The sequence below is a fragment of the Protopterus annectens genome, chromosome 2.part0 (assembly GCF_019279795.1).
Source record: "Protopterus annectens isolate FY-2018-M chromosome 2.part0, PAN1.0, whole genome shotgun sequence".
Classification (NCBI taxonomy): Eukaryota; Metazoa; Chordata; order Ceratodontiformes; family Protopteridae; genus Protopterus; species Protopterus annectens.
In genome coordinates this window covers 1,673,762,323-1,673,783,628 of record NC_056728.1, presented here as the reverse complement: position 1 = coordinate 1,673,783,628, position 21,306 = coordinate 1,673,762,323, and the positions used below count along the sequence as shown (strand labels likewise).

The following is a 21,306-nucleotide window of genomic DNA, read 5'->3' as shown; positions in this document are numbered from 1 at the left end:
ACAGAAAGAATGAGGGCATTTTTGCATTTGTCTTGAGAACATCCAGCATGACCGGCACTGTCTTGCTCTATATGTAAGTTTATTTTAGAACTGTATTTTTTCTTAGGTATAGCTAGGAACTAGGAATATTAGATTAGTTTTTTTCTGTATTGATGTCAGAACGTTTCAACTGTATTATTTTAAGTATTTCTCTGTGATCTCTGAACTGTTGATTAGCATTGTGTAGTAAGAAGTATTGTCTTGTGTTTTTATTAATTATTGTTAAATATTTTAAACCTTTCAACTGTGGCTGTTTTATGTAGAGATAGTTTAAGCTCTAAGAGTACATTGCATGTATTTAGTGATACTGGCCAAGCCACTCCAATAAGCCTTGACTGTTCAGTTGCACTTACCATTTGGATAATAATATTGCACAGTAATCATTAGACACCCTTTGTTAAGGGCCTTTTGGTAGGTGATAAATATTAGTGGGTGGTCGCAAGTGGTACTACCGTATAGTCTGGGTAAAAGGGACACAGCTGGAGAATCTGTGCCAGACTTCCCCAGGAGTGTCTGTATGGTTGTATGCAAGTCTTTTCTCAAAGTGTGTGTGTGTGTGTGTGTGTGTGAGTGTGTGTGTGTGTGTGTGTGTGTGTGTGTGTGTGTGTGTGTGTGTGTGTGTGTGTGTGTGTGTGTGTGTGTGTGTGAGCTACCTGTGCAGGGACATGAAGCACTGGTTGGACAGAGAGGGTGCTGGAAGTTTTAGCTTGCCGACTAGACTGAGATCTGGAGCCTATAGCTGTGCCAGTGGGGAGTCTTATGGGGGACCTGGACAGAAAGGGAAAAAACAGCCCCAAACTGACTGTGATCTTTGTGTGCTCTTAAGGGAAATTGTACTTTATTGTGTGTGTATTTGTTATATTTCCCTATGTGGACGCCCCTCACTGGTGTTAAAGGTGAGGATTGAGGCTCCTTGATTGCTGGGCCAGTGCACAGGCGTCACATACATGATAAAGTTTATGAGAAGATAATACCACTTCATATAATGATATAATGATTAAGATGTTATCAAGATTTGTTAAATAAAGGTGTAAGACTGGGATATTTATCTCAAGAGAATGTAGGGAGGAAATTTTCTTTTGAAGGTTGTAAGATTGCCATGTTTTATTGTCTGCCAAAAATTCATAAAGATTTGAATAATCCACCTGGCCATCCGATTATTTCAGCTTGCAAATATCTTTTACATAATATTGGGCTGTTATTATACCAGTTTCTTTTTCCATATGTTCTCAAAATTCCCTCTTATATTAAATATAGTTTTGATTGTTTGAAAAGTGGGAAGAGAACATGTATTTAGGTTACTTTGGATGTAAGAAGCTGTTTACAAGCATTAGACATGCAGATGGTATAGTCGTTATATCGATTTTTGGGTAATAGTCTTTTTAACTCATTATGTTGTGCAGCTGCTAGTAGATATTTGTCTTTCAAATAATTATTTTCTGTTTGATAATGAAATTTACCATCAAGTGCAGGGCACAGCTATGGGGGTCCCCTTTTGCCTATACGTGTGCTAATTTGTTGATGTCTTTATTTGAAATTGACTTTTTGTACAAATGTCAGTTTATGGATAAATATGTTATACACTATTACCAATATATAAATGATTTAATATTTATTTGCAGGGGCGGCCAAAATGAAGTTACACAGTTTGTTTCTAATTTACCATCTATCTTTTGATGGGCTACAGTATGGCAGTGAAGAAGTATTTTTGGACCTGTCTTTGAAAGGTTCTATTAATGGTAAAATACACATTTCTGTACACAGGAAATTCTTGGATGGAAGACAATATTTACATGGAAATAGTTGTCACCACCGCCCAATTTGCTTTCCTCATTACCTTATGGGGAATTATTAAGTTTATCTAGAATTTGTAATAATGAAGATGATTTTATGTTGAAGTGTTTAAGAATGTTAGTATGTTTTTAAATAGAGGATATGATTATGATGTGATTAATGAGGCTTTTTTGAGGGTTTTAAAGTTGAATAACGAATCACAGTCATATAAGTAATTATTTAGATAAATGTAATAATGTGTTACATGATGATATGAAAGAACAAATGTAATTTGTAACAACATATAATGTTCTGAGTAACAAAATTAGCACTAGGTTAAAATACTACTGGAATTTTATTTTAAAAAGTTATGAACTAGCCAAAATATTTTGTGGGTGTCTCTGTGTTTCATATAAACATGGACATAACCTTAAAGATCAACATGTCTGTGGCTGTACATTTTAAAGAGAAACATAACAGTGATTTTAAGTTATTGCAAAGTACTGTTCTTGAAAAAAATAATTTTAGAATAGGGACCAATTTTTCATTGAAGGAACAACTTCTCTATAAGGAAACTTTTTTATTTTAAAGTATAACACTTTAATGCCTATGGGTTTTTTAAATTGTGAATTTAATTGGAAGTATTTGATTTAAGCATGTAATTAGTTAATTATATAATTGATTTTATATATAAATGCATGCATTTTGTGATGTTTCTTACTTGAAGGTCTTGTGGCTGAGACGCTAGAGACTATCAAATTTTCTGTCATGTTTTTAAACTCTATTTCATTTTGTCCCACTAGCTAGTTAGGTCTTTGTGAAGACATTCCTATCCTTCCTAATAACTCTTGAATAATTTCCACTACCCATTAGTTAAATTCTTCTTTTTTTAACACATTTGTAGGAAGATACTAGTTTCTCATTTTTACTTCATTACCCTGCATCCTTGTCTTAATATTTATTAGTGTATGATCTGAAATAGTTATTCACGCTTGTGTCAATGCTTTCAGTTAAATGCACGTCCTTCTGTGAAAGATCATTTCTATTTAGTCTGAGGAATAAAATGTGAATTATGTTTTCCTGCTACTGAATTCATGTCTTCTTTAGCAGATATTCTCATGTATTGCTTCAGAAATCTGCCCTTTTTGTTATATTTTCTCTTCTGGAGCCCTCTGATATGCCCTCACTGTTGTAAATGCGGTTCTAGACCTTACCTGTAAATAGTAATCCCCGCTGAAAACTTTTCTCCCAAAAGTGCTGTTAAGCTCCATTATGGCATTTGTAGGTGGAATATAAATACATGCCAGTATAAACCTCCTTACCTGCCAGTAACCTGTTACTGTCAAAAATCTACTATTATTTGTTTTTTCTCCCTCTGTCACTATTGGAGCATCTCTTTCCTTTATCCTTGATTTTTTATTAAATATCTACCGTGAAGTCCTTTATTTGTCTAATTTGCGTGCTCATTTCTGTCCAGATGTGTCCCCTTCAACATTGCTATTTGCGCCATGCTCTTCATTTGTCAGTGTGACCTTTTTACCCTTTGGTTTGAGTGTTATTTTAGATCTTTTACAGTTGCTGTAATGTTATATATATATTAGGCTTTATTTCAAGCTCTGTGTTTCTAAGGTATAGCCAAATAGTCCACTTAGGTTGTTCTGACAAGCTCAGGAAAAGGGGTGAACATGACGTGTACATGTAGAGTTTGGCTTTATTTGCCTGAATGTATCAGTAAAGACTTCAAAAAACTGAAAGTAAGAAGTCATGCACATTCAGACTGCAACATAGCAGAAACACTGGTATATTCTGAAGGGGTAATTTACATGTATCCTATGAGCTTCCACTAATGGCTCTTTATGGTGTTACATTGTGAAAAAACTACAGAACTGCTTTGCAGTATAACATTTAATTTACACTGTAAACATTTTTATATAAATAGTAATAAAACTACTTTATATACATTTTTCAGTCCCTTCAGTATCTTTTTAAATATTAATGACAATGTGGGGTATGTGCTTTATAGTTCAGCCACCAGTTTAACACCATCAACTAAATTTCAGTCTTTACTTCACCATGAATTGGAAACAGAACAGCTTACCACTACACAAGGAAAAAAGCCAGTGATTACCTTTATGTTTTATTAAAATTATAGTCCAGTCCAGTAGTAAATCCACAATGTAGTCCCACAAAACAGGTAAAATAAGCACACACTGGATCCAATAAAATCTGGTTAGCAGCAAATACAAAGCATAAAATGCAGACTCCTCTAGCACCTCGGCTCTTCAGCCTTTACAGAGTATATCCCTACTTCACATATTCTATCTTTAAATAGCATGATTACAAACAGTTAACCAATCATAAACCCAAATTAATTACAGAAAACATTTCCAGTGACTTTCTTGATTCATTCCATACAGAATTAAAGTGTTAAACTTCAGAATTAAAGTAGATTCTAACTTCCAAAGTTGTCTTTTAATATCAGTCATACATTTGTTGTACTTGCCCCATAATTGTAGCTTGTAAGCCTTGTATATTTCCACTGTGACATTCTTTAAAATGTAATGCAACAGGATTTTCTTCTTTGCCCTTCTTAACATACCAAACATGATGTCCTTCATGGATGCATCTGCAGTCATAACAAGTGGGTTGTCCTGTCGTCAGGCAGCCCTGCAGTCGGCCGGATTCCAAAGTCCGGGTCCGGCTTCGGCTGATGTCGCACTCCACCCGACATCATCTCTGTTGGTCTTCGGGTATATAAGCATCAGCCGACGCCATTTTCCTCTGTCTTTCTTGCCGCATGGCGCCCGAAGCAGAAGCTGTTCGCAAGTGCCGGTCGGTCGGATCCAGAGATTACTTCTACCGAATACTACTTCGAAGACTTCTAAAGCTAAGTACCCCGTTGGGGACTCTTTCTTGCCTCAGCCGATGTCAGAAAAAGTTAACAATTGTTTAACCTGTGGGAAACAAATACCTCATAAAGATTTCCACTCTTACTGTCTGCCTTGTTTAGGCCCAGCCCACGACGTAGCAGCCTGTTCGGCCTGTGCCTCTTTCAACCGACGAACGCTTAGGCGTCGGTCGGAGTTTGCAGAACAGTTTTTCGGTTCTGTTTTTGCGTACATTATGCCGTCGGATCCTCCGACTACCCAATCTACCAAAAAACGCAAAGATAAAGACCGACACTCGCGGTCCGCGGTTTCGGCCGAAACCACGGTAAAGCAAATCATGAGTGTCTCGGTTTCGGCTGAAACCGAGAAAACTGATCAAAGTACAGCTGAACCTATTCTTACAACTGAGGCCCCTGCTACAACTCTTGAATCGACCTCAGAAATTTTACCCACTACGGTGGTTGACTTATCAGACACCATCCCCTTGGATGTCTCTACCCCAGCACGTGGTGCTGCTAGGCCTCCAGCAGCCATGTCCATTAAGGCCTTCGCCAGGGCTAAAGCAGCCAAGACTACTAAAACAGTGCCTGTTAAACCCCCCACATCCAGGCCCTCTTCTAGTTCTCAAATGCTTTCTTTGGCAGAAGATTTAATTTCTTTAATTAGAGGATCTCATTCTCACCCAGACAGGGCCTCTCAGCCCCCAGAGAAGAGACCTAGGGCTGAGCCCCCTGAGCCAGTGTCTTCTGATGATTCTGCTGATGAATCAGACATAACTGACCAGCCAGAGGCTCCCTTCTCCAATTTTGAAGATTCTGATGCTGAAGAATCCATTCCAGCTGCTTCCCCACCAGAAGAATTCTCCTTTGGGGAAACCTTGCATGCCATGCGAGAACAGTTCCAATGGCAGCAACAGGATTTTTCAGACTCCAGAAAAGACTTAGAACCTTTCTGCACCTCCCACAGCACAGGCCCTTAGCTATACCTCCTGTTCTCTCTGTGGTGGATGATGCTTTCAATGATGTTTGCTCCGCTCCAGATTCTTTACCCCCAGCCCCTGCCAAACCAGACAGATTTTACAGGGTGCCAGATACTCATCACCACCTTTACAAGGCCCCACTTGCAGACCAGAAACTATATCCCAGGGTCCCAAGGCAGTAGCCGCGACCACAGCTAAAAACCCTATTCCTTCTGAAAGGGAAGCAAGGTCATTAGACAGATGGGGTAAAAGGTCTACACTTCAGCTACTCTCTCAGCTAGAGCTTTAAACTGTCAGTTTCACATGATACAATACCAAGAGTTTATGCTTGATCAGTTAACTAAAAACTAACCACTGATGAATCTCTTGATAAGAAATATGTATTAGAGATGGTAAATAACATACAACAGGTTAGCAACCATTCCTTAAAATGTGGCTATGATGCACTGGAGGCTTCATTTAGATCAGCCATGACAGGCACAGTGATAAGAAGGCATGCATGGCTAAAGGAACAAGCTTTACCGGATCATGTTAAAGCTAAGTTGCTAGATGCTCCTATGGACAAGACAAGTTTGTTTAGTACACCTGCCCAGCAGGTTATGAAGAAAATGGAAGAGAAGGCAAAATCTGTTCAAACTGTTAAAGATTTCTTGCAGGTTCAACCCCCAAGGTTTAGCAGGAACTGGCCTGCCAAAAATTGGTCCTTTCCTGACTCCACAAAATTTCAAAGGGGCAGGAATAGACGTTCCAGAGGCAGAAACCAATCCAGAGGAGGTGCCTACAGAGGACGACAGTGGCAAGGTAACAACAGAGGCACAGACACAGCCACTGCCACTACATCAGCACAACCACAGTGACTTAATCCTAAATCCGCCTACCAGGGAACAAATAGCAGCTCCTCTAGGCGGAAAGTTAACCTTATTCTCAAAGAACTGGCACTACATAACAAAAGACAAGTGGATTTTACAAACCATAGATCAAGGTTACCAGTTTCACTTCCACACTTTACCAGTCAAAAGAGGAATGCCAAATCTACCTCCAAATCAAAAAACAGAGGCTCTACGCCAGATAATGGAGTTAGCAAACATGAGAGCTGTGGAAAGAGTGCCAACAGCAGAACAAGGAAAGGGGTTCTATTCCAGACTATTCCTAGTTCCAAGAAAGGAAAAAAGTTGGAGACCAATTCTCGACCTGTCCACCTTAAATACATACATCATTGTCCCAAAATTCAAAATGCTGACCCTACAGCAACTTCTTCCCATGCTGGGCAAGGAGTCTTGGCTGGTAACTCTAGATCTCAAGGAGGCATACCTGCACGTCCCCATTCGACCAATCTGCAGAAGATACCTCAGATTTCTTGCAGGATCAGAGCACTATCAATTCTCAGCATTGCCCTTTGGCTTATCTACTGCCCAGAGTATTCACAAAATGCCTGGCATCAGTAATCGCCCATTGCAGACTACAGGGAATTCAAATTTACCCATACCTGGACGACTGCCTGCTACAAGGGGACAACAAAAGCAAGCTGACAACAGATTTACAAAGGGTCATTTACTTGCTACAAGGACTGGGATACACAGTCAATTTACAAAAGTCAAGGCTGATACCATCCCAAACAAGGACATTCTTGGTAGGAATTGGACACAGTACAACAAATGGCATTCCTGACTACAGAAAAACAAAAGAACTTCCTCTTTACTTCTTGGCACTAACAAAACTGAACAAGTTAACAGCAAGAAAAGTTCTGCAGGCCTTGGGCTTCATGGCATCATGCATAATCTTGGTCCCATTTGCCAGACTACATATGAGGAAACTACAGTGGTACCTAAAGAATTTATGGTCCCAACACAGACACAGTCTAGAAACAGAAATCCCACTAATTCCATGCTTAAAACAGGAGTTCCTATGGTGGGCTCAGGCATGCCAGTCAAACCCAGGCCTACCCTTTCGCAGATGTCAACCAAGCCAGACCATCACAACAGGCGCTTCAGACCTAGGATGGGGGCCCACATGCTGGACAAATGCGTGCAAGGATTGTGGACACAGGATCAATTTCACCTGCACATCAATCTAAAAGAAATGCTGGCAGTAAAACTGGCAATCCAAAAGTTCAAACCATTTCTCAAAGAGGGCCAGTTGATGATAAGGACAGACAACACCACAGTCATGTGGTACATCAACAAACAGGGAGGCACTCATTCATACCCCCTATGCAGAATGACCTTGGAGCTGTGGACCCTGGCACTCAGCTACAACATTCAGTTACAGACAATATTTGTACCGGGTAAATACAATACTCTAGCAGACATATTAAGCAGAACCACTTCGGTTGCCCACGAATGGAAGCTGCACCCAGACATCTTCAAGACCATCTCAAAGAAATGGGGAATGCCACAGATAGACCTATTCGCATCACCTCTCAATCACCAGCTCAAAAAATTCTGCACAAGGACATTCCACCCACTAGCATGGAAAGTGGACTCACTCTCCTTCAACTGGAAAGGCCTAACAGCATATGCATTCCCACCTCTTCCTTTGATACACAAGGTACTACTAAAAATCAAGGAAGAACGTCCAAGGATAATCCTGATAGCTCCAAACTGGCCAAGACAACACTGGTACCCACTACTGAAGAGCATGTCTCGGAACAATATGTGGCCAATACCCTGATGCCTTTGATATTAACTCAGAACAACTACATCATCATACATCCAAACCGAAAACGCTGCAACTGACTGCATGGAACATCACATAGCAGCAGCTAATCCAGAACTTTCCCAAAGAGTTAAAGACATTATTCTTGAAGCACGCAGACCTTCAACAAGAAGGAACTATGCTGGAAAATGGAAAAGGTTTGTCATTTGGAGTACGGAAAGAGGAAAAGATGTGTCAAACATAGATATGCCTAACATTCTGGAGTATCTGGCCGAACTTCTTCATTCAGGCCTGTCCTACTCCTCCATCAAGATACATGCATCAGCTATTTCAGCAGAATACAGCTTTGATCCACCTGTTTTTTCGCACCCTCTGCTCAGGCAGTTCCTCAGAGGAATCAAGAATGTAAAACCTCCAAGGAAACCACCATTACCAGCTTGGGATTTAAACTTTGTGCTAGAAAAGTTGACACTATCACCCTTTGAACCAGCAGCAACAGCAGACCTACAACACCTGTCATGGAAAACTGCTTTCCTACTAGCAATTACTTCAGCAAGGAGGGTTTCAGAACTACAGGCCTTAATGGCAGTGCAACCCTTCCTAATCTTCCACCAAGATAGAGTGTCCATGAGGACTAATCCTACATTTATGCCCAAGGTGGTATCCAGAGTGTCTTTAAACCAGGCAATCCACCTACCTACCTTCTTTCCCAACCCACAAAACAGAGGGGAAAGAATACTGCATACCTTGGATGTACATAGACAGCTACGCTACTACTTGGACAGAACAAAAAATAGCAGAAAGACTGACCAACTTTTTGTGGCCTATGCAACAGGAAGGGAAGGAAAAGCTATTTCCAAACAGACAATCTCCAAATGGATAGGAAATTGCATACGATACTGTTACTCCTTCCATGGAAAACCAATTCCACAGAACATAAGACCTCATTCTACAAGGGCAACAGCCACTACCACAGCCTTCTTACGAGGAGTGGCAACCAAAGACATTATTGAGGCGGCTACTTGGACCTCCGTGCATACATTTGTCAAGCATTATAATTTGCCTCTATATTCCAGATCCCGAGCAGGGTTTGCCACTGCTGTACTGCAAGGGATCCTAAACACACCATAATCTACTTTTATCCTCCTCCCTAGTTGGCTATGGTATTCTACCCACTTGTTATGACTGCAGATGCATCCATGAAGGACATAGTACAGTTTTGTACCTACCATAAATGTAGATGTCCGAACTGGATAGCATCTGCAGTCAGGATTACCCTCCCTCCTTCCCCTCTGTGGTACTCCTAGGGTGTTTACCCTCCTAATAGCTAGCTGTTGGGGGGGAGTCTTTTATGGTGTATTTGTTTGTATATATGTACATATATGCTTATTGTTGTGTTTACCTCTATCTATTTGGAAACATTGGCATCTATCCAAATTTTAGCCTGCAAGAGGGCTACTGGCATCTGGGGCAAGAAACACTGAGGAAAATGGCGTCGGCTGATGCTTATATACCCGAAGACCAACAGAGATGACGTCGGGTGGAGTGCGACATCAGCCGAAGCCGGACCCGGACTTTGGAATCCGGCCGACTGCAGGGCTGCCTGACGACAGGACAACCCACTTGTTATGACTGCAGATGCTATCCAGTTCGGACATCTACATTTATGGTAGGTACAAAACTGTACTTTCCTTCAGCCTTTGTTTGAAACTTTTACTTTCCCCTATGTATACCTTCAAACCATAAACTATTCCAATACTGTCACAGGAAAATCTCCCTTTGCATGTAAAATACTTTTCATTAAATTTATCAAAACTTTTTACTACATACTGGCAACAACTGCACTTTCCACAAGGGAAAGTACCAGTTGCACCTACCCAAAACTCCTATGACTTGCAGGCAGCTGAAACTTGCCATGCACTAAGAAGTCTCATGCTTCTACCTTTCGAATAAGAGAACATGGGATACTCATTTGCTCTTTCTTCTCTCGCAAAGCCACATGTCTGTTCATGTGTCCAGTAGGATTTAGGCTTTACAGTCTCCCATTTATTCTCTAATTTCACAGTGTTACTTGACTTCCTGATCATTTTTATCTCCCAACACCAGTCTCTGGTTCAAGTCCAAGGTATTCCCAATTCTACTAGTCAGCGTCTTTTTTTCCCTGAATCTCAAGCATTTTCCTTTGAAATAGTTGAAAATATTTCACTAGGAAAGTCTCTCTGTGGGCTTTGTTATTGACAGATGAGTGAAAAGCAGAGTCCCCTTCTTGTTGACTCGCTGTTTCTTGGATACAATGTTTATTTATTCATTAGCCTGCATTAAAAGAAATATATTTGATCCTCCAAGATAAAAAAATATTCTGAAGAGATTAAAAAGTACTCATGCAGCTGTAAAAACTGAAAGTATAACAATGAGATCTGATGTTGTCTTTTCCATCTGTCTAACCTGTGGGTTATTGGCTTGATTGGATCTGCAGCCAGGACTTCATTCTGCCTGCCTGAATCTCCTCAGATCTTGTTTACCACTCTTCAAGATTAGATGTGTTCACCAAAGTTCCTGCTTAAATAAGTGAAACTTACTTATGTTTGTTCTTTCATAGTTTTCTAGTGGTTACCTCATCTAACTGGCTCCCCTATGGTTACTAGTTGTTTGTTTTTTTCTTAATCGATAGCATTATTTATTTAGCATGGTAGTTAAATAACTGTTTTATATTGTGTAAGCGCATAAGCTCTGCTCCCACCATTTATCCCTCTTTTGTTAATAGTTTTCCTCATATTTGTGGTTAGCTTTTCTGGGGTTTAATGTTAGTGTAGCTGACAAAAAAGCGGTGGTGGTGCTGCGGTAGCGTTGTCGCCTCACAGTAAGACGCTGTCCATTTCGATTCTCAGCTAGAGCTTCTTCTGCATGGAGACATGCGTGAATGGCCGTACCTTCGTTGAAGGTTGTGCATCAGGCTTGGCAAGCTGGTACGTAAAAATCAACTGCCAAGCATTAGTGGACCGGAGTTCCGCTGTGCCGACCCCTAACCGGGAAAAGCCGAAAGACACGAACAAATGTTAGTGTAGCTGACACAGGTTTTCGTTTGCATATAGATAAATACTTTAATATTTACAAATCTACATAGATAGTCTTCCTTCTGTGTGTGTTTGTATTTCTTGTGTGCTGTGTCTTTTTGCCTAGGATGAATAAGACTTTGTACTTTAAAAAGTGTTTGGGGTGGGGCCTTAATTTGCCCCACCAAGATATGCATGATTGTTTTGTATATTGTTTAGGTGTGACCTGCTGACTGCCAAGCTTGTGTGTCCTTTGGGGTTAGAACATTGACCAACCACAGGGCCAGACTAGTTTTAAAGGGAATGCTCCTAGCTTCTTTTGTATTTGTTGGTCTGTCTTCACCATCTCTTTCCAAAATATATGGTGGAGAAAAAGAGAGTCCAAAACAAAGCAGAAAAGAAAAAACAGAGGGGGAAAAAAGAAAAGTAAGGTGAAAAGGAGATGAAGAAAAGGCCTATTGATAAGTTTTCTGCTATGGTGAACCAGAGCCAAAAGTCCCAAGCCTTTGCCCTCCTTGGTTCAACATATGGATCCAGTGCCAGTACAGGTCACTGCATTTATCAGCATTATTGGAGCTGGTAATGTCTCTCTCTTGAGATATTCCAAGCCTGTTTCGGTCTGCAGCCCTGGAGTCAGGTTATTACTATTTCTCCTTTGTAGCCATCACTACTGATCTGGACTTTTCCTTGGCACTCTCTGCTGCTTGGGTCCAGTCATCTGTTTTTAGGATCTGAGATACAGAAATTCCTGTGCACTGGCCCAGTAAGTGATCTTCAGCCTTTTCTGCTAGGTTTGTAAGGTCCACTAGGAATATCAAGAAATCCTATTTGGACAAGTTAATGCAGACCTTGACATCATTCTCTCTCCCTCAGGGGTGGAGATATTTGCACATCCTGCTCCTTCTGTAGTGTTTCTTTTTCTTGTCCACCTATTGGTAGAAGTGGCCCTGGATCTTATGCCCACCCATATTGTTTCTGTGTCTGTGCTGCCATCTTGGGTGGCTTCTAAACCAAACTCCACCTTGATGTTTTTGACTCTGACATCATTGGTGTCGTCTGCATCGCAGAGCCATAGGGTTAGAGTTGTGGACCAAGGATCGGAGTAGACTCTGATGTTATTCTAGCCTTCCTTGCTCCCCTGGGTGCATCAGCCCTAGATTGCTCAGCTTCATTCCTGGCACTGACCTTGGGTGGGTTGACAGCAGGTGTCAGTACTTCTAAGTCTGCTGACTGGTGCGGGGGGGGGGGGTCTCTTCCAAGTCATCTGGCTTACATATTTGACATTGTGGAATTGATTTTGTCTTAGTTTGAGATGGGGTTGTCACAGGTCGCTCTGGATTTGTCTAGATCTTCTTGTCCTTCTGAGGCCTTGGTGTCTCATGAACTTGTCTAGGGACAGCCTGCATCTAAAGGTTTGAGCAGCCCGGTGCTCCCCTGCTGTATCTTTGTCCCTCTGACATTATTCCTCAAGGAGGTTCATAAGAAGAGGCAAAGTAAGAAGAAGCATTTGGAATCTCCTGAGGAGTCTCTTATAGAAGATTCTGACCTTGATGAAGGAGAAGGTTTCCCTAAATTCCCCCCAGGATGACTCCTGTTTTGGGGATCTCCTGGAGTTGATGAGATAGTGGGCACTGAAGTCCATTTCCCAAAAGAGTCTGTCTTCTCATATCCTTCACTGTGGACCTATCCATGACTTTGGTGGTACCACCTTTGAACATGCTCGTCAACCTTGGGTCCTTGAGGGCATGAGGAGAACCTGATATGTTGGAGCCCATACCACACAAACCTGACAAGAGTTTTGGTACTGACAGAGGGTAGGTCCTTTTGGAGCAAGGGTCCCACTGTTGATGTCATTGTGGTTGCTGGAGCCACAGAAAAGTAAATCTCTGAGGATAGTGCCTTCGTCACCTCCAACAGAGGGTCATTTGGCTTGAACTATTTCGGGAAGTATATGTATGTTTCAGCCACCTTCACTTTGTGCTGAACTACACAGTACACTTGACTTGGCTTTAGAGAGATTTAATCTTTGAAGTTTCTAAGTCAGTGGCATCTGAACCTTTGATACCAGGCTTGTAAGAACTTGGAGACTCAGTTGATCACTATGCAGTCTGTCTCTAATGTTTCCTTATGGCTGATGTCAAATGCAGCAGGTAGTATAGTATGAGTGGCAGACCCAGGCATTGCAATTCAGTGTCATGCGTAGATGCATCTCTGTAATTTTGTGGACTGCTTTAAGGCATCCTTTCTTAAAGTCCTTTTTGATAGGTCCACTTTATTTTGTCCCAAAGTTAAAGATGCATGCACTAGGAGAGAGCAAAAGGGCAAGACGTGGTCTGCCATTGGAGAGAATTTTTTTCATCCCACAGGGGATCTTCTCTAGAAACCAGAGGAGGGAGAGAAAATGTTGTTCGGCAGATCACAACAGTTTTCCCAGGATGCTCCAGGTGAAGGTTCACTCCAGGACAGAGAGGAAAACATTAATGGATGCCATCCTAGGGGCAGAGGTGGTCTACAGAATCAGGGCATCACAGGGACTTTTTCTGGCAAGCCCTTCCAGCACTCCTGAAAATTTTTCTGAATGCAGTGCTCTGGAGGCAGTCGGGGGGGGGGGATACTTGACTGTCCACTCCCAAACTTGGGAGGTGATTGCTTCAAATGCCTTTTAATTTACTACAGTTTTGGAAGCAGCAGTAGAGGTTTGAATGCTGCTCATGAAATGAGTCATCCAAGAAGTCCCACCAGAGTAAAGAAGATCCAGGATCTGTTTAAGATTATTTTTGGTGCCAAAGAACAAGGACGTTGGGTCCATTTTGATCCTAAGCAGATTAAACTTTTTCATAAAACAGACCAAGTTCTGGATAGTGAAGGTGTGCAGTCCATCCTCCCTCTTTTGAGGAAGGATGATGGGATGTACTCATTGATTCTGAGAAATGCCTACTATCACATAAAGATACTGAGGCATTCCAAGAGATTACTGCACTATAGGTTGGGAGCATTGCCATCTGATCTCACCATAACTCCCTGGGTGTTTACCAAGTGCACCAGCAGGGGTAACAGCCTGGCTCAGGCTGCAGAGATTCCTAGTCTTTATGTACATGGATGACTGGTTCCTTATCGCTACTTCAGGGCATTACTGATTCAGGTGAGAGACTTCTTTCTCCAGCTATGTAAGTCAATTTCATAAAGTCCAACCTCCAACCATTTCAGGCTCTGTTGAGTTTATTGGATGCCATCTTGACACCACCAATCAGATTGCTGGGCTATCTCCCTTGAGATGAGTATCTCTACAACTTCAAGCCAGTCAAGTTTTATTATTTCAGAGGCCACCAGCTTCCTTTTTCATTTGTCTTGTCGATCTAATGGCCTCTGTGATCTGTCTTGTTCCTCTAGCTAAAATCTTTGTGCGGATTCTTCAGTGTACTTTCAGTCCAGTGGTCACTTACAGCTCACTTGATTACTTTTCTTGTTTGTCTCATTAGATTTTGACATCAAATATTTGGGTGTATGAAGTCACATCAGGTTTCTGTAGGTTGTCTTTTTTTTTCCTCATCTTAAGGCCATGGTGACCATGGACACTTCCCTCTTGGGGTGGGGACATTTCAAAGGGTAGACGGCTTAAGGTACCTAGCCCCAGTCCTAGGCCCATCTTCACATCAGTGTTTTGGAGATGAGAGTAGTCCTCCTTGCACTGAGGGCCTTTAAAGACTGCCTCCCCTATGATGCAGTAAGAAGACATAGCGGTTGTTTGGTTGATAAACAACAAAGGGGACAAGCAGTCATATCACTTGTGTGGAGAAGATGTAGGGGTGTGGTAATAGGTGATGTCTTTGCAATGCCTTCTGATAGGAAAGCACATCCTGGTGAAATCCATCGTCCTGGCAGACAATCTGAGCAGAAGCATTCTGATGCCTCATGAGTGGTTCCTTAATTTGTCAGTGGTAACATGCCTTTTCAGCTGCTTTGGTCAGATTTACTGTGATCTCTTTGCGACCCCCTTTAACACCAAATGCATCAGCTTTTTCACCTTGATCTCTTCCAGGAGATGGTTTTTGAAGAATACACTTCTGCATGTTTGGCTCCTGGGTCGTCTGTATGCTTATCTGTCAAAGCCCTTGTAATCAAGTTTCTGCAAAAAGTTACCTGTCATAGAGGAACTGTAATCCTCATAATCCCCTTCTGACCCAAACAAGTGTGGTTCCCTTTACTGTGGCCTCACCTGTTGCACCCTCCTTTAGTTCTGGAACCAATCCATATTTGATATCCCGTCCTTCAGGGCAGCCTCACCAGAGTCCGAAATCTCTCAGGTTGACTGCTTCGTTCCTCTAATTCCAGTGATGTCCAGAGATCCCAAGCTTTCTAAGAGAGTTATACATGTCCTTTTCATCTTCTCAGAAGCTCTCCACCAGAAAGTTCTGTGGTAGTAAGTGGAAGAGATTATCTGTATGGGCCACTAATAGAGGCTTAGATCCCTTCTCTGCTCCTTTGGACACAATTTTATATTTTCTAGCTAGTCTGTTTCAGTCTGGTTCAGCTGGGGGCCATTTTAAATAGTTTTTATAGGCAAGTGCTAGTCTAGTTGCCCTTCTGGGCCATTTTAAGTCTAGACAACATTTTTCAAATGTGAGACTCAAATCTTGTATCTATAAATACCTTAACCATTAAGCCATCCCCCAGGTTGGTCAAGACCAGTCGCTACTCTGAAATTATCTAAAGCATTTTTGAAGGGTATCTTTCTGCTCAGACCTCCATTTAGGGATCTAATTCTTCCTTGGGATTTACCTCTTCTACTTCAAGCGTGACTTAGGCCACTTTCAAACCAGCTGCTACTGCACACTTAAAAGATCTTTCATGGAAAACACTCTTCTTATTGGCAGTCACTTCAGTCAGAAGAGTTTTAGAACTTCAGGCTTTGTCCTGCATCCTATTTTTATTTTAAAGTTTGGCACTTAGTCTCCCCCCGGTCTTAATTTGGAATGTAATTGGAAGCTGCTGATTTAATTTTTTATGTTGTTTTTTGATTGGGTGATTGGTTAATTATTGTGCATATTTGTTAATTTATACTCCTTGAAGGCTTTGCCGAAATGCTAGAGAGAGAGATTAAAGCTTGTTTTTTGTTGGTTCCTGACTGTTGTTTTTTGGCCTGCATCCCACCTCGTCTTTCATAAAGACAGAGTTTCTTTGGGGAACAATTTTTATTTCTTGCCTAAGGTATCCTGGGAGTCTAATCAGAACTTGTCAATTCAATTGACAGTTTTCTTTTCCAAATTTCAGTAACAAGGGTAAATATACCTCATTATTTAAACCTGTTGCCAGTTTAGATTCTATTTTGACAAGACAGCTACCACAGATAATAATGAGAACTTTCTCTAAAATGATGAGGATGTAGTTAATGTATAGAGGGAAGTTCTGAAAAAAAATTGGCCCATTAAACCTAAGGTATTCAGTAATCATAAGGTCTGACTTATTTGGTGCAGTCTGAAATGTTTGCAGATTGATGATAAAGCTGGCAGTGCATGTTATATGTCCCTCTCATTTTTTTGTTTCAGCTGTCCTGTTGTACTGCCTGTTACTTTGATGGCTGAGTCCTTGATTGATATCTGATTTGCCTTTTGGCTGCCACCCTTCTTGAGGGGAGCATTGAACTTGCTTAACTCCAGGAAGGCTTCTCTCTGATTCACTGCCTCTTAGTTGAATTTTTTAAGAGGGTAAAAACATTCAAAAGAGGCCTTATAGGATAATTTACTGCTATTGTGTTGTATGCCTTTTAGTTTAAGGTATTCATGAAGTGTAATCATCTTCACCCTTTTGATTTGGACAAATGCTAGTCAACAATAATGGGTTACCATACCATCTGCACATGTAATCAGCATTTTCTTCAGCTGAAATTACTGTTTGGAAGATTATTAAAGTTGCTGTTATAGTGTTAAATGTTTTTTTAAATAATACTTGCTTTTTCATAAATATTTTCTCATGTAGATTGAAGTTTAATATCTACAAAACAATTGCAGTTACATTTGGCATTCATCCATTACTCCAGTAATATTTCCATCATACATGTGATTTTCTTTCAGGTTCTGATACAGAAAGTTCTCTTCCACCAGTGTTTGTGATGATTTATGAGAGAAACCCAGCCCGCTGTAATTTTGAAAGACGTTTGGAAGTCAGCACTCAGCCTTTAAATATTATTTACAATCCGCAGACAATAAAGAAAATAGCAGACTTCTTCTACAAAGGAAAAGTTCACTCTTCAGGTAATGTTTTTCTTTTTGTAGTCAGATCTGTTTATTGTCTCTGTTGTAATGCAGTACCTTTAGCTTAATACATTAAATGTACTGGAAGTGTATCCTCTGCGACATCCCATGAGATGTACACCAATCTTCTTCCAGGTAATTTTAATTGACCAGGTTCTCATATTGTGTACCTTCCCGTCCATAGCTAATATAGCATAAGATGGCATTCAGCACTGCCTTGATTTTCTTCGTGTTTCACTGTTGCAGCCATTACATTTGGGTAATCTGCTTGCAGGTTGCCCTCAGTCGGCCTGATTAACAAAGTCTTGTGTCCTGCGTCGGTTGCTGTCCCCCCTTCCATGACATCAGGTCGTCAGGGGTATAAAACATGCAGCCGACGCCATTACATCAGTCTTTCTTGCCGTGTGGTGCCTGAAGCAGAAACAGTTCGCAAGTGCCGGTCGGCTGATTCCTGAAATTTTCATTTTCGAGTTTCAGAACAGAAGTCTTCAACTTTAAAGCTAAGTACTCCATTGGGGAAACTTTTTCTTGCTCCTTACCGATGTCATTAAAAGTTAATAATTGCACTTGTGGAAAGCAAATACCTCATAAAGATTTTCATTCGTACTGTATTCCTTGCCTAGGCCCTGACCTGTACCTTGATGTCGGTTTTGTGCTTTATTTAATCCGCGCACTATCCGTCGTTGGTATATTTTTGCCTCTAAATATTTCGGTTCTCGGTTTAATTATCCAGAAATGTCATCGGTTAGCCATCTGACTACCGGGATTCCGAAAAAATGCAAAGATAAAGACAGAGACAGGCCGCCGAGGTCCAGAACTGCCGACGACGCTTCTCCTAAGCCAGTCGCCAGTTCGCCAGAACTCAGTGAGGTGCTTTCATAGCCCCTGATACCCACTACTTCTGATTCGCAGGCCTCTACTGAGACCCATTCGGAGTCCGGTATGCCGCGAGATACTTCAGCTATCGAACCAGCGGATGTCTCCACCTTGCTTGGGTCCGAAGACGCTGTGCAGGCACCGGCTTCTGGGGGTGTATTCAGGCCTACGGACTTGCATATTAAATCGACGCCTCCCTCATTACTAAGGTCTAAATCTCGATCCATGTCTAAAAAAAACGTCGCCCAGGCCACATGCTAAGGCCCCTATGCCTAAAAAAACAAGTTATAAAAATGGCTGAAGATCTAATAACTCTAATCAGGGGTAGTCAACCCCCCCCCCCCCCCAAGAGGCATAGAGCTGAGCTTGATTATGAATCTTCTGATCAGGATTCTGTTTCTTCTGACACTTCTGATGACCTGGATTTGTCTTTACCTACTTATGAGGAGTCTGATGCACAGGATTCTATTCCCTCTGCTTCCCCTCCTGACGATTTTTCTTTTGGGGAAACCTTACATGCTTTAAGGGAGCATTTTTACTGGGAAAGCCAGGAATTTTCTGATTCAGAAAAGAGGCTTATAGATTTCCTTCTTCTACCTCAGCATAGGCCTTTGGCTATTCCTCCTGTACCAGACATTGTTGATGATGTTTTCTCGGAATCCAGTGTGGTCCCTGATTCCCTGCCTCTTGCTCCTAGTAAACCTGACAGGTACTGCAGGGTTCCTGAGTCCCACAAGTTCCTTTACAAAAAATCCTATTGCAGATCCAGAGACTATTTCTCAGGGGCCGAAGGGCATTAAGGCTTCTACTGCTAAAAATCCTACCCCTTCTGATAGAGACTCCAGGGCGCTGGATAGATGGGGTAAAAAGGTTTATAATTCAGCAACCTTGGCAATCAGAGCTTTAAACTGCCAATTTCATATGTTAAAATATCAGCAATATGTCATTGGACTGCTTAAACAGAAAATGATGTTGATTCCTGACTGTGTGGAAAATAAAGATTTACAGGACTTAATGCATTCTGCTGAACAAGTTGGAAAACATACTTAGCAATGTGGTTTTGATTCTTTAGCAGCCTCTTGCAGGGCTACTGTTACTGGGTCTGTGCATAGAAGGCATGCTTGGCTTAAGAAGAATCTTTGCCTGATCATGTTAAAGCTAAATTGTTGGATGCTCCTTTAAATCAGGACCGCCTGTTTGGCAACATGGCTGAAGAAGTTCTTAAAAAGATGGCATATAAAGCTAAATCTATGCAAACTGTTAAAGATTTTGTACAAGTGCAGCCTCCTAGATTTAGTAGGCACTGGCCTACTAAGAATTGGTCCTTTCCAGCCCCTTCCAGGTCTTCTCAAGCCAAACCCAGACACAGCAAAAACCCCAGGTTTCAGTCCCAGGGGACTCTCAGAATCAAGCAGTGGGGGGCCTCCACTTCCAAATCTGGGAATATCAAGACACACCCGCCATAGTAAACGGTCTCAGTGACTTCCTTTTAAAATTTCCAAGCACTTATCTTCTGACTGCCCCTTTGGGGGGAAAGATTGCTCTTCATGCAAAGAACTGGGAACTCATAACCCAGGACAAATGGATTTTAAATATATTGTCCCAGGGATACAGATTTCATTTCCACACGTTGCCAACACCAATTGGATGATCGGACCTTCCCCCAAATCAGTGGGCAGAGGCTCCAAAACAAGTACTTTCTCTCTTAAGCATGGGGGCTATTCAGCTGATACCAGAAGAGGAAAAGGGGCAAGGTTTCTATTCCAGACTTTTCCTGGTACCCAGAAAAGGCAAATCATGGCGTCCAATCCTGGACCTGTCTACTTTAAACACCTATCTGGAGATTCCAAAATTCAAGATGCTGACTGTTCACCAGTTACCTCCTATGCTAAGCAAAGACGCCTGGTTGGCAACACTAGATTTAAAAGAAGCATACCTGCACATCCCAATTAGTAAATCTTGCAGAAGATACCTACACTTCAAAGCAGGCTACACGCATTATCAGTTCTCTGCACTGCCCTTTGGCTTGTCTACTGCGCCCAGGGTATTCATAAAGTGACTGGCTGCAGTTATTGCATTTTGCAAGCAAAGAAGTATTCAAATATACCCATACCTGGACGATTGTCTAATTCAGGCAGAAAGCCAAGGCATACTTTTGAATCATCTGGCGTTTGTAAAAAGGGTTCTTACTTGTATGGGGTACTCATAAACGAAAAGAAATCGCAACTGGTACCCTGTCAACAAATTACATTCCTGTGAGCAAGCTTGAATACAACTTCCCAGATGGCTTACCTCACGCCAGAAAAGCAAAATCATTTGATAACCTATATCAAACAAGTGGCCACAGAAACCCTGCTATCTTCAAGACAAATACTGCAAGCCTTGGGGTTCATGGCCTCCTGCAGTCTTCTAATTCCATATGCAAGACTGCATATGAGGAAACTACAGTGGTATCTAAAAAGCCTATGGAGTCAACATTCTCACAGCCTAGAAACAATGATTCCTATCATACCTTGCCTATGCCTAGAGTTCCTCTGGTGGGCAGAGGCCTGCCACCAAAACAAGGAACTCCTATTCACTCTACCCCCTGCCGCCCAAACCCTAACAACAGATGCATCAGACTATGCATGGGGGGCTCACCTGGCAGGGAAGTTCATTCAGGGCAAATGGAACTCAAATCAAATGCACCTACATATCAATCAAAAAGAAATGCTAGCTGTACAGAATGCTCTGACAGCCTTCAAGGACTACATTCTTCCAGGACAAGTAATGGTAAAGACGGACAACACCAT

The 21,306-nt window shown here is 41.6% G+C and overlaps 1 protein-coding gene across 1 annotated transcript in view; it reads left to right on the top strand.

The window, feature by feature from the left end:
• VPS13D (vacuolar protein sorting 13 homolog D) overlaps positions 1 to 21,306 on the top strand; it is a 3,321,573-nt gene that overhangs the window by 773,801 nt on the left and 2,526,466 nt on the right. The window contains exon 16 of the mRNA XM_044060428.1: positions 17,459 to 17,638. Coding sequence (XP_043916363.1) covers positions 17,459 to 17,638 — 180 coding nt within the window. The remainder of the gene's footprint in view (positions 1 to 17,458; positions 17,639 to 21,306) is intronic.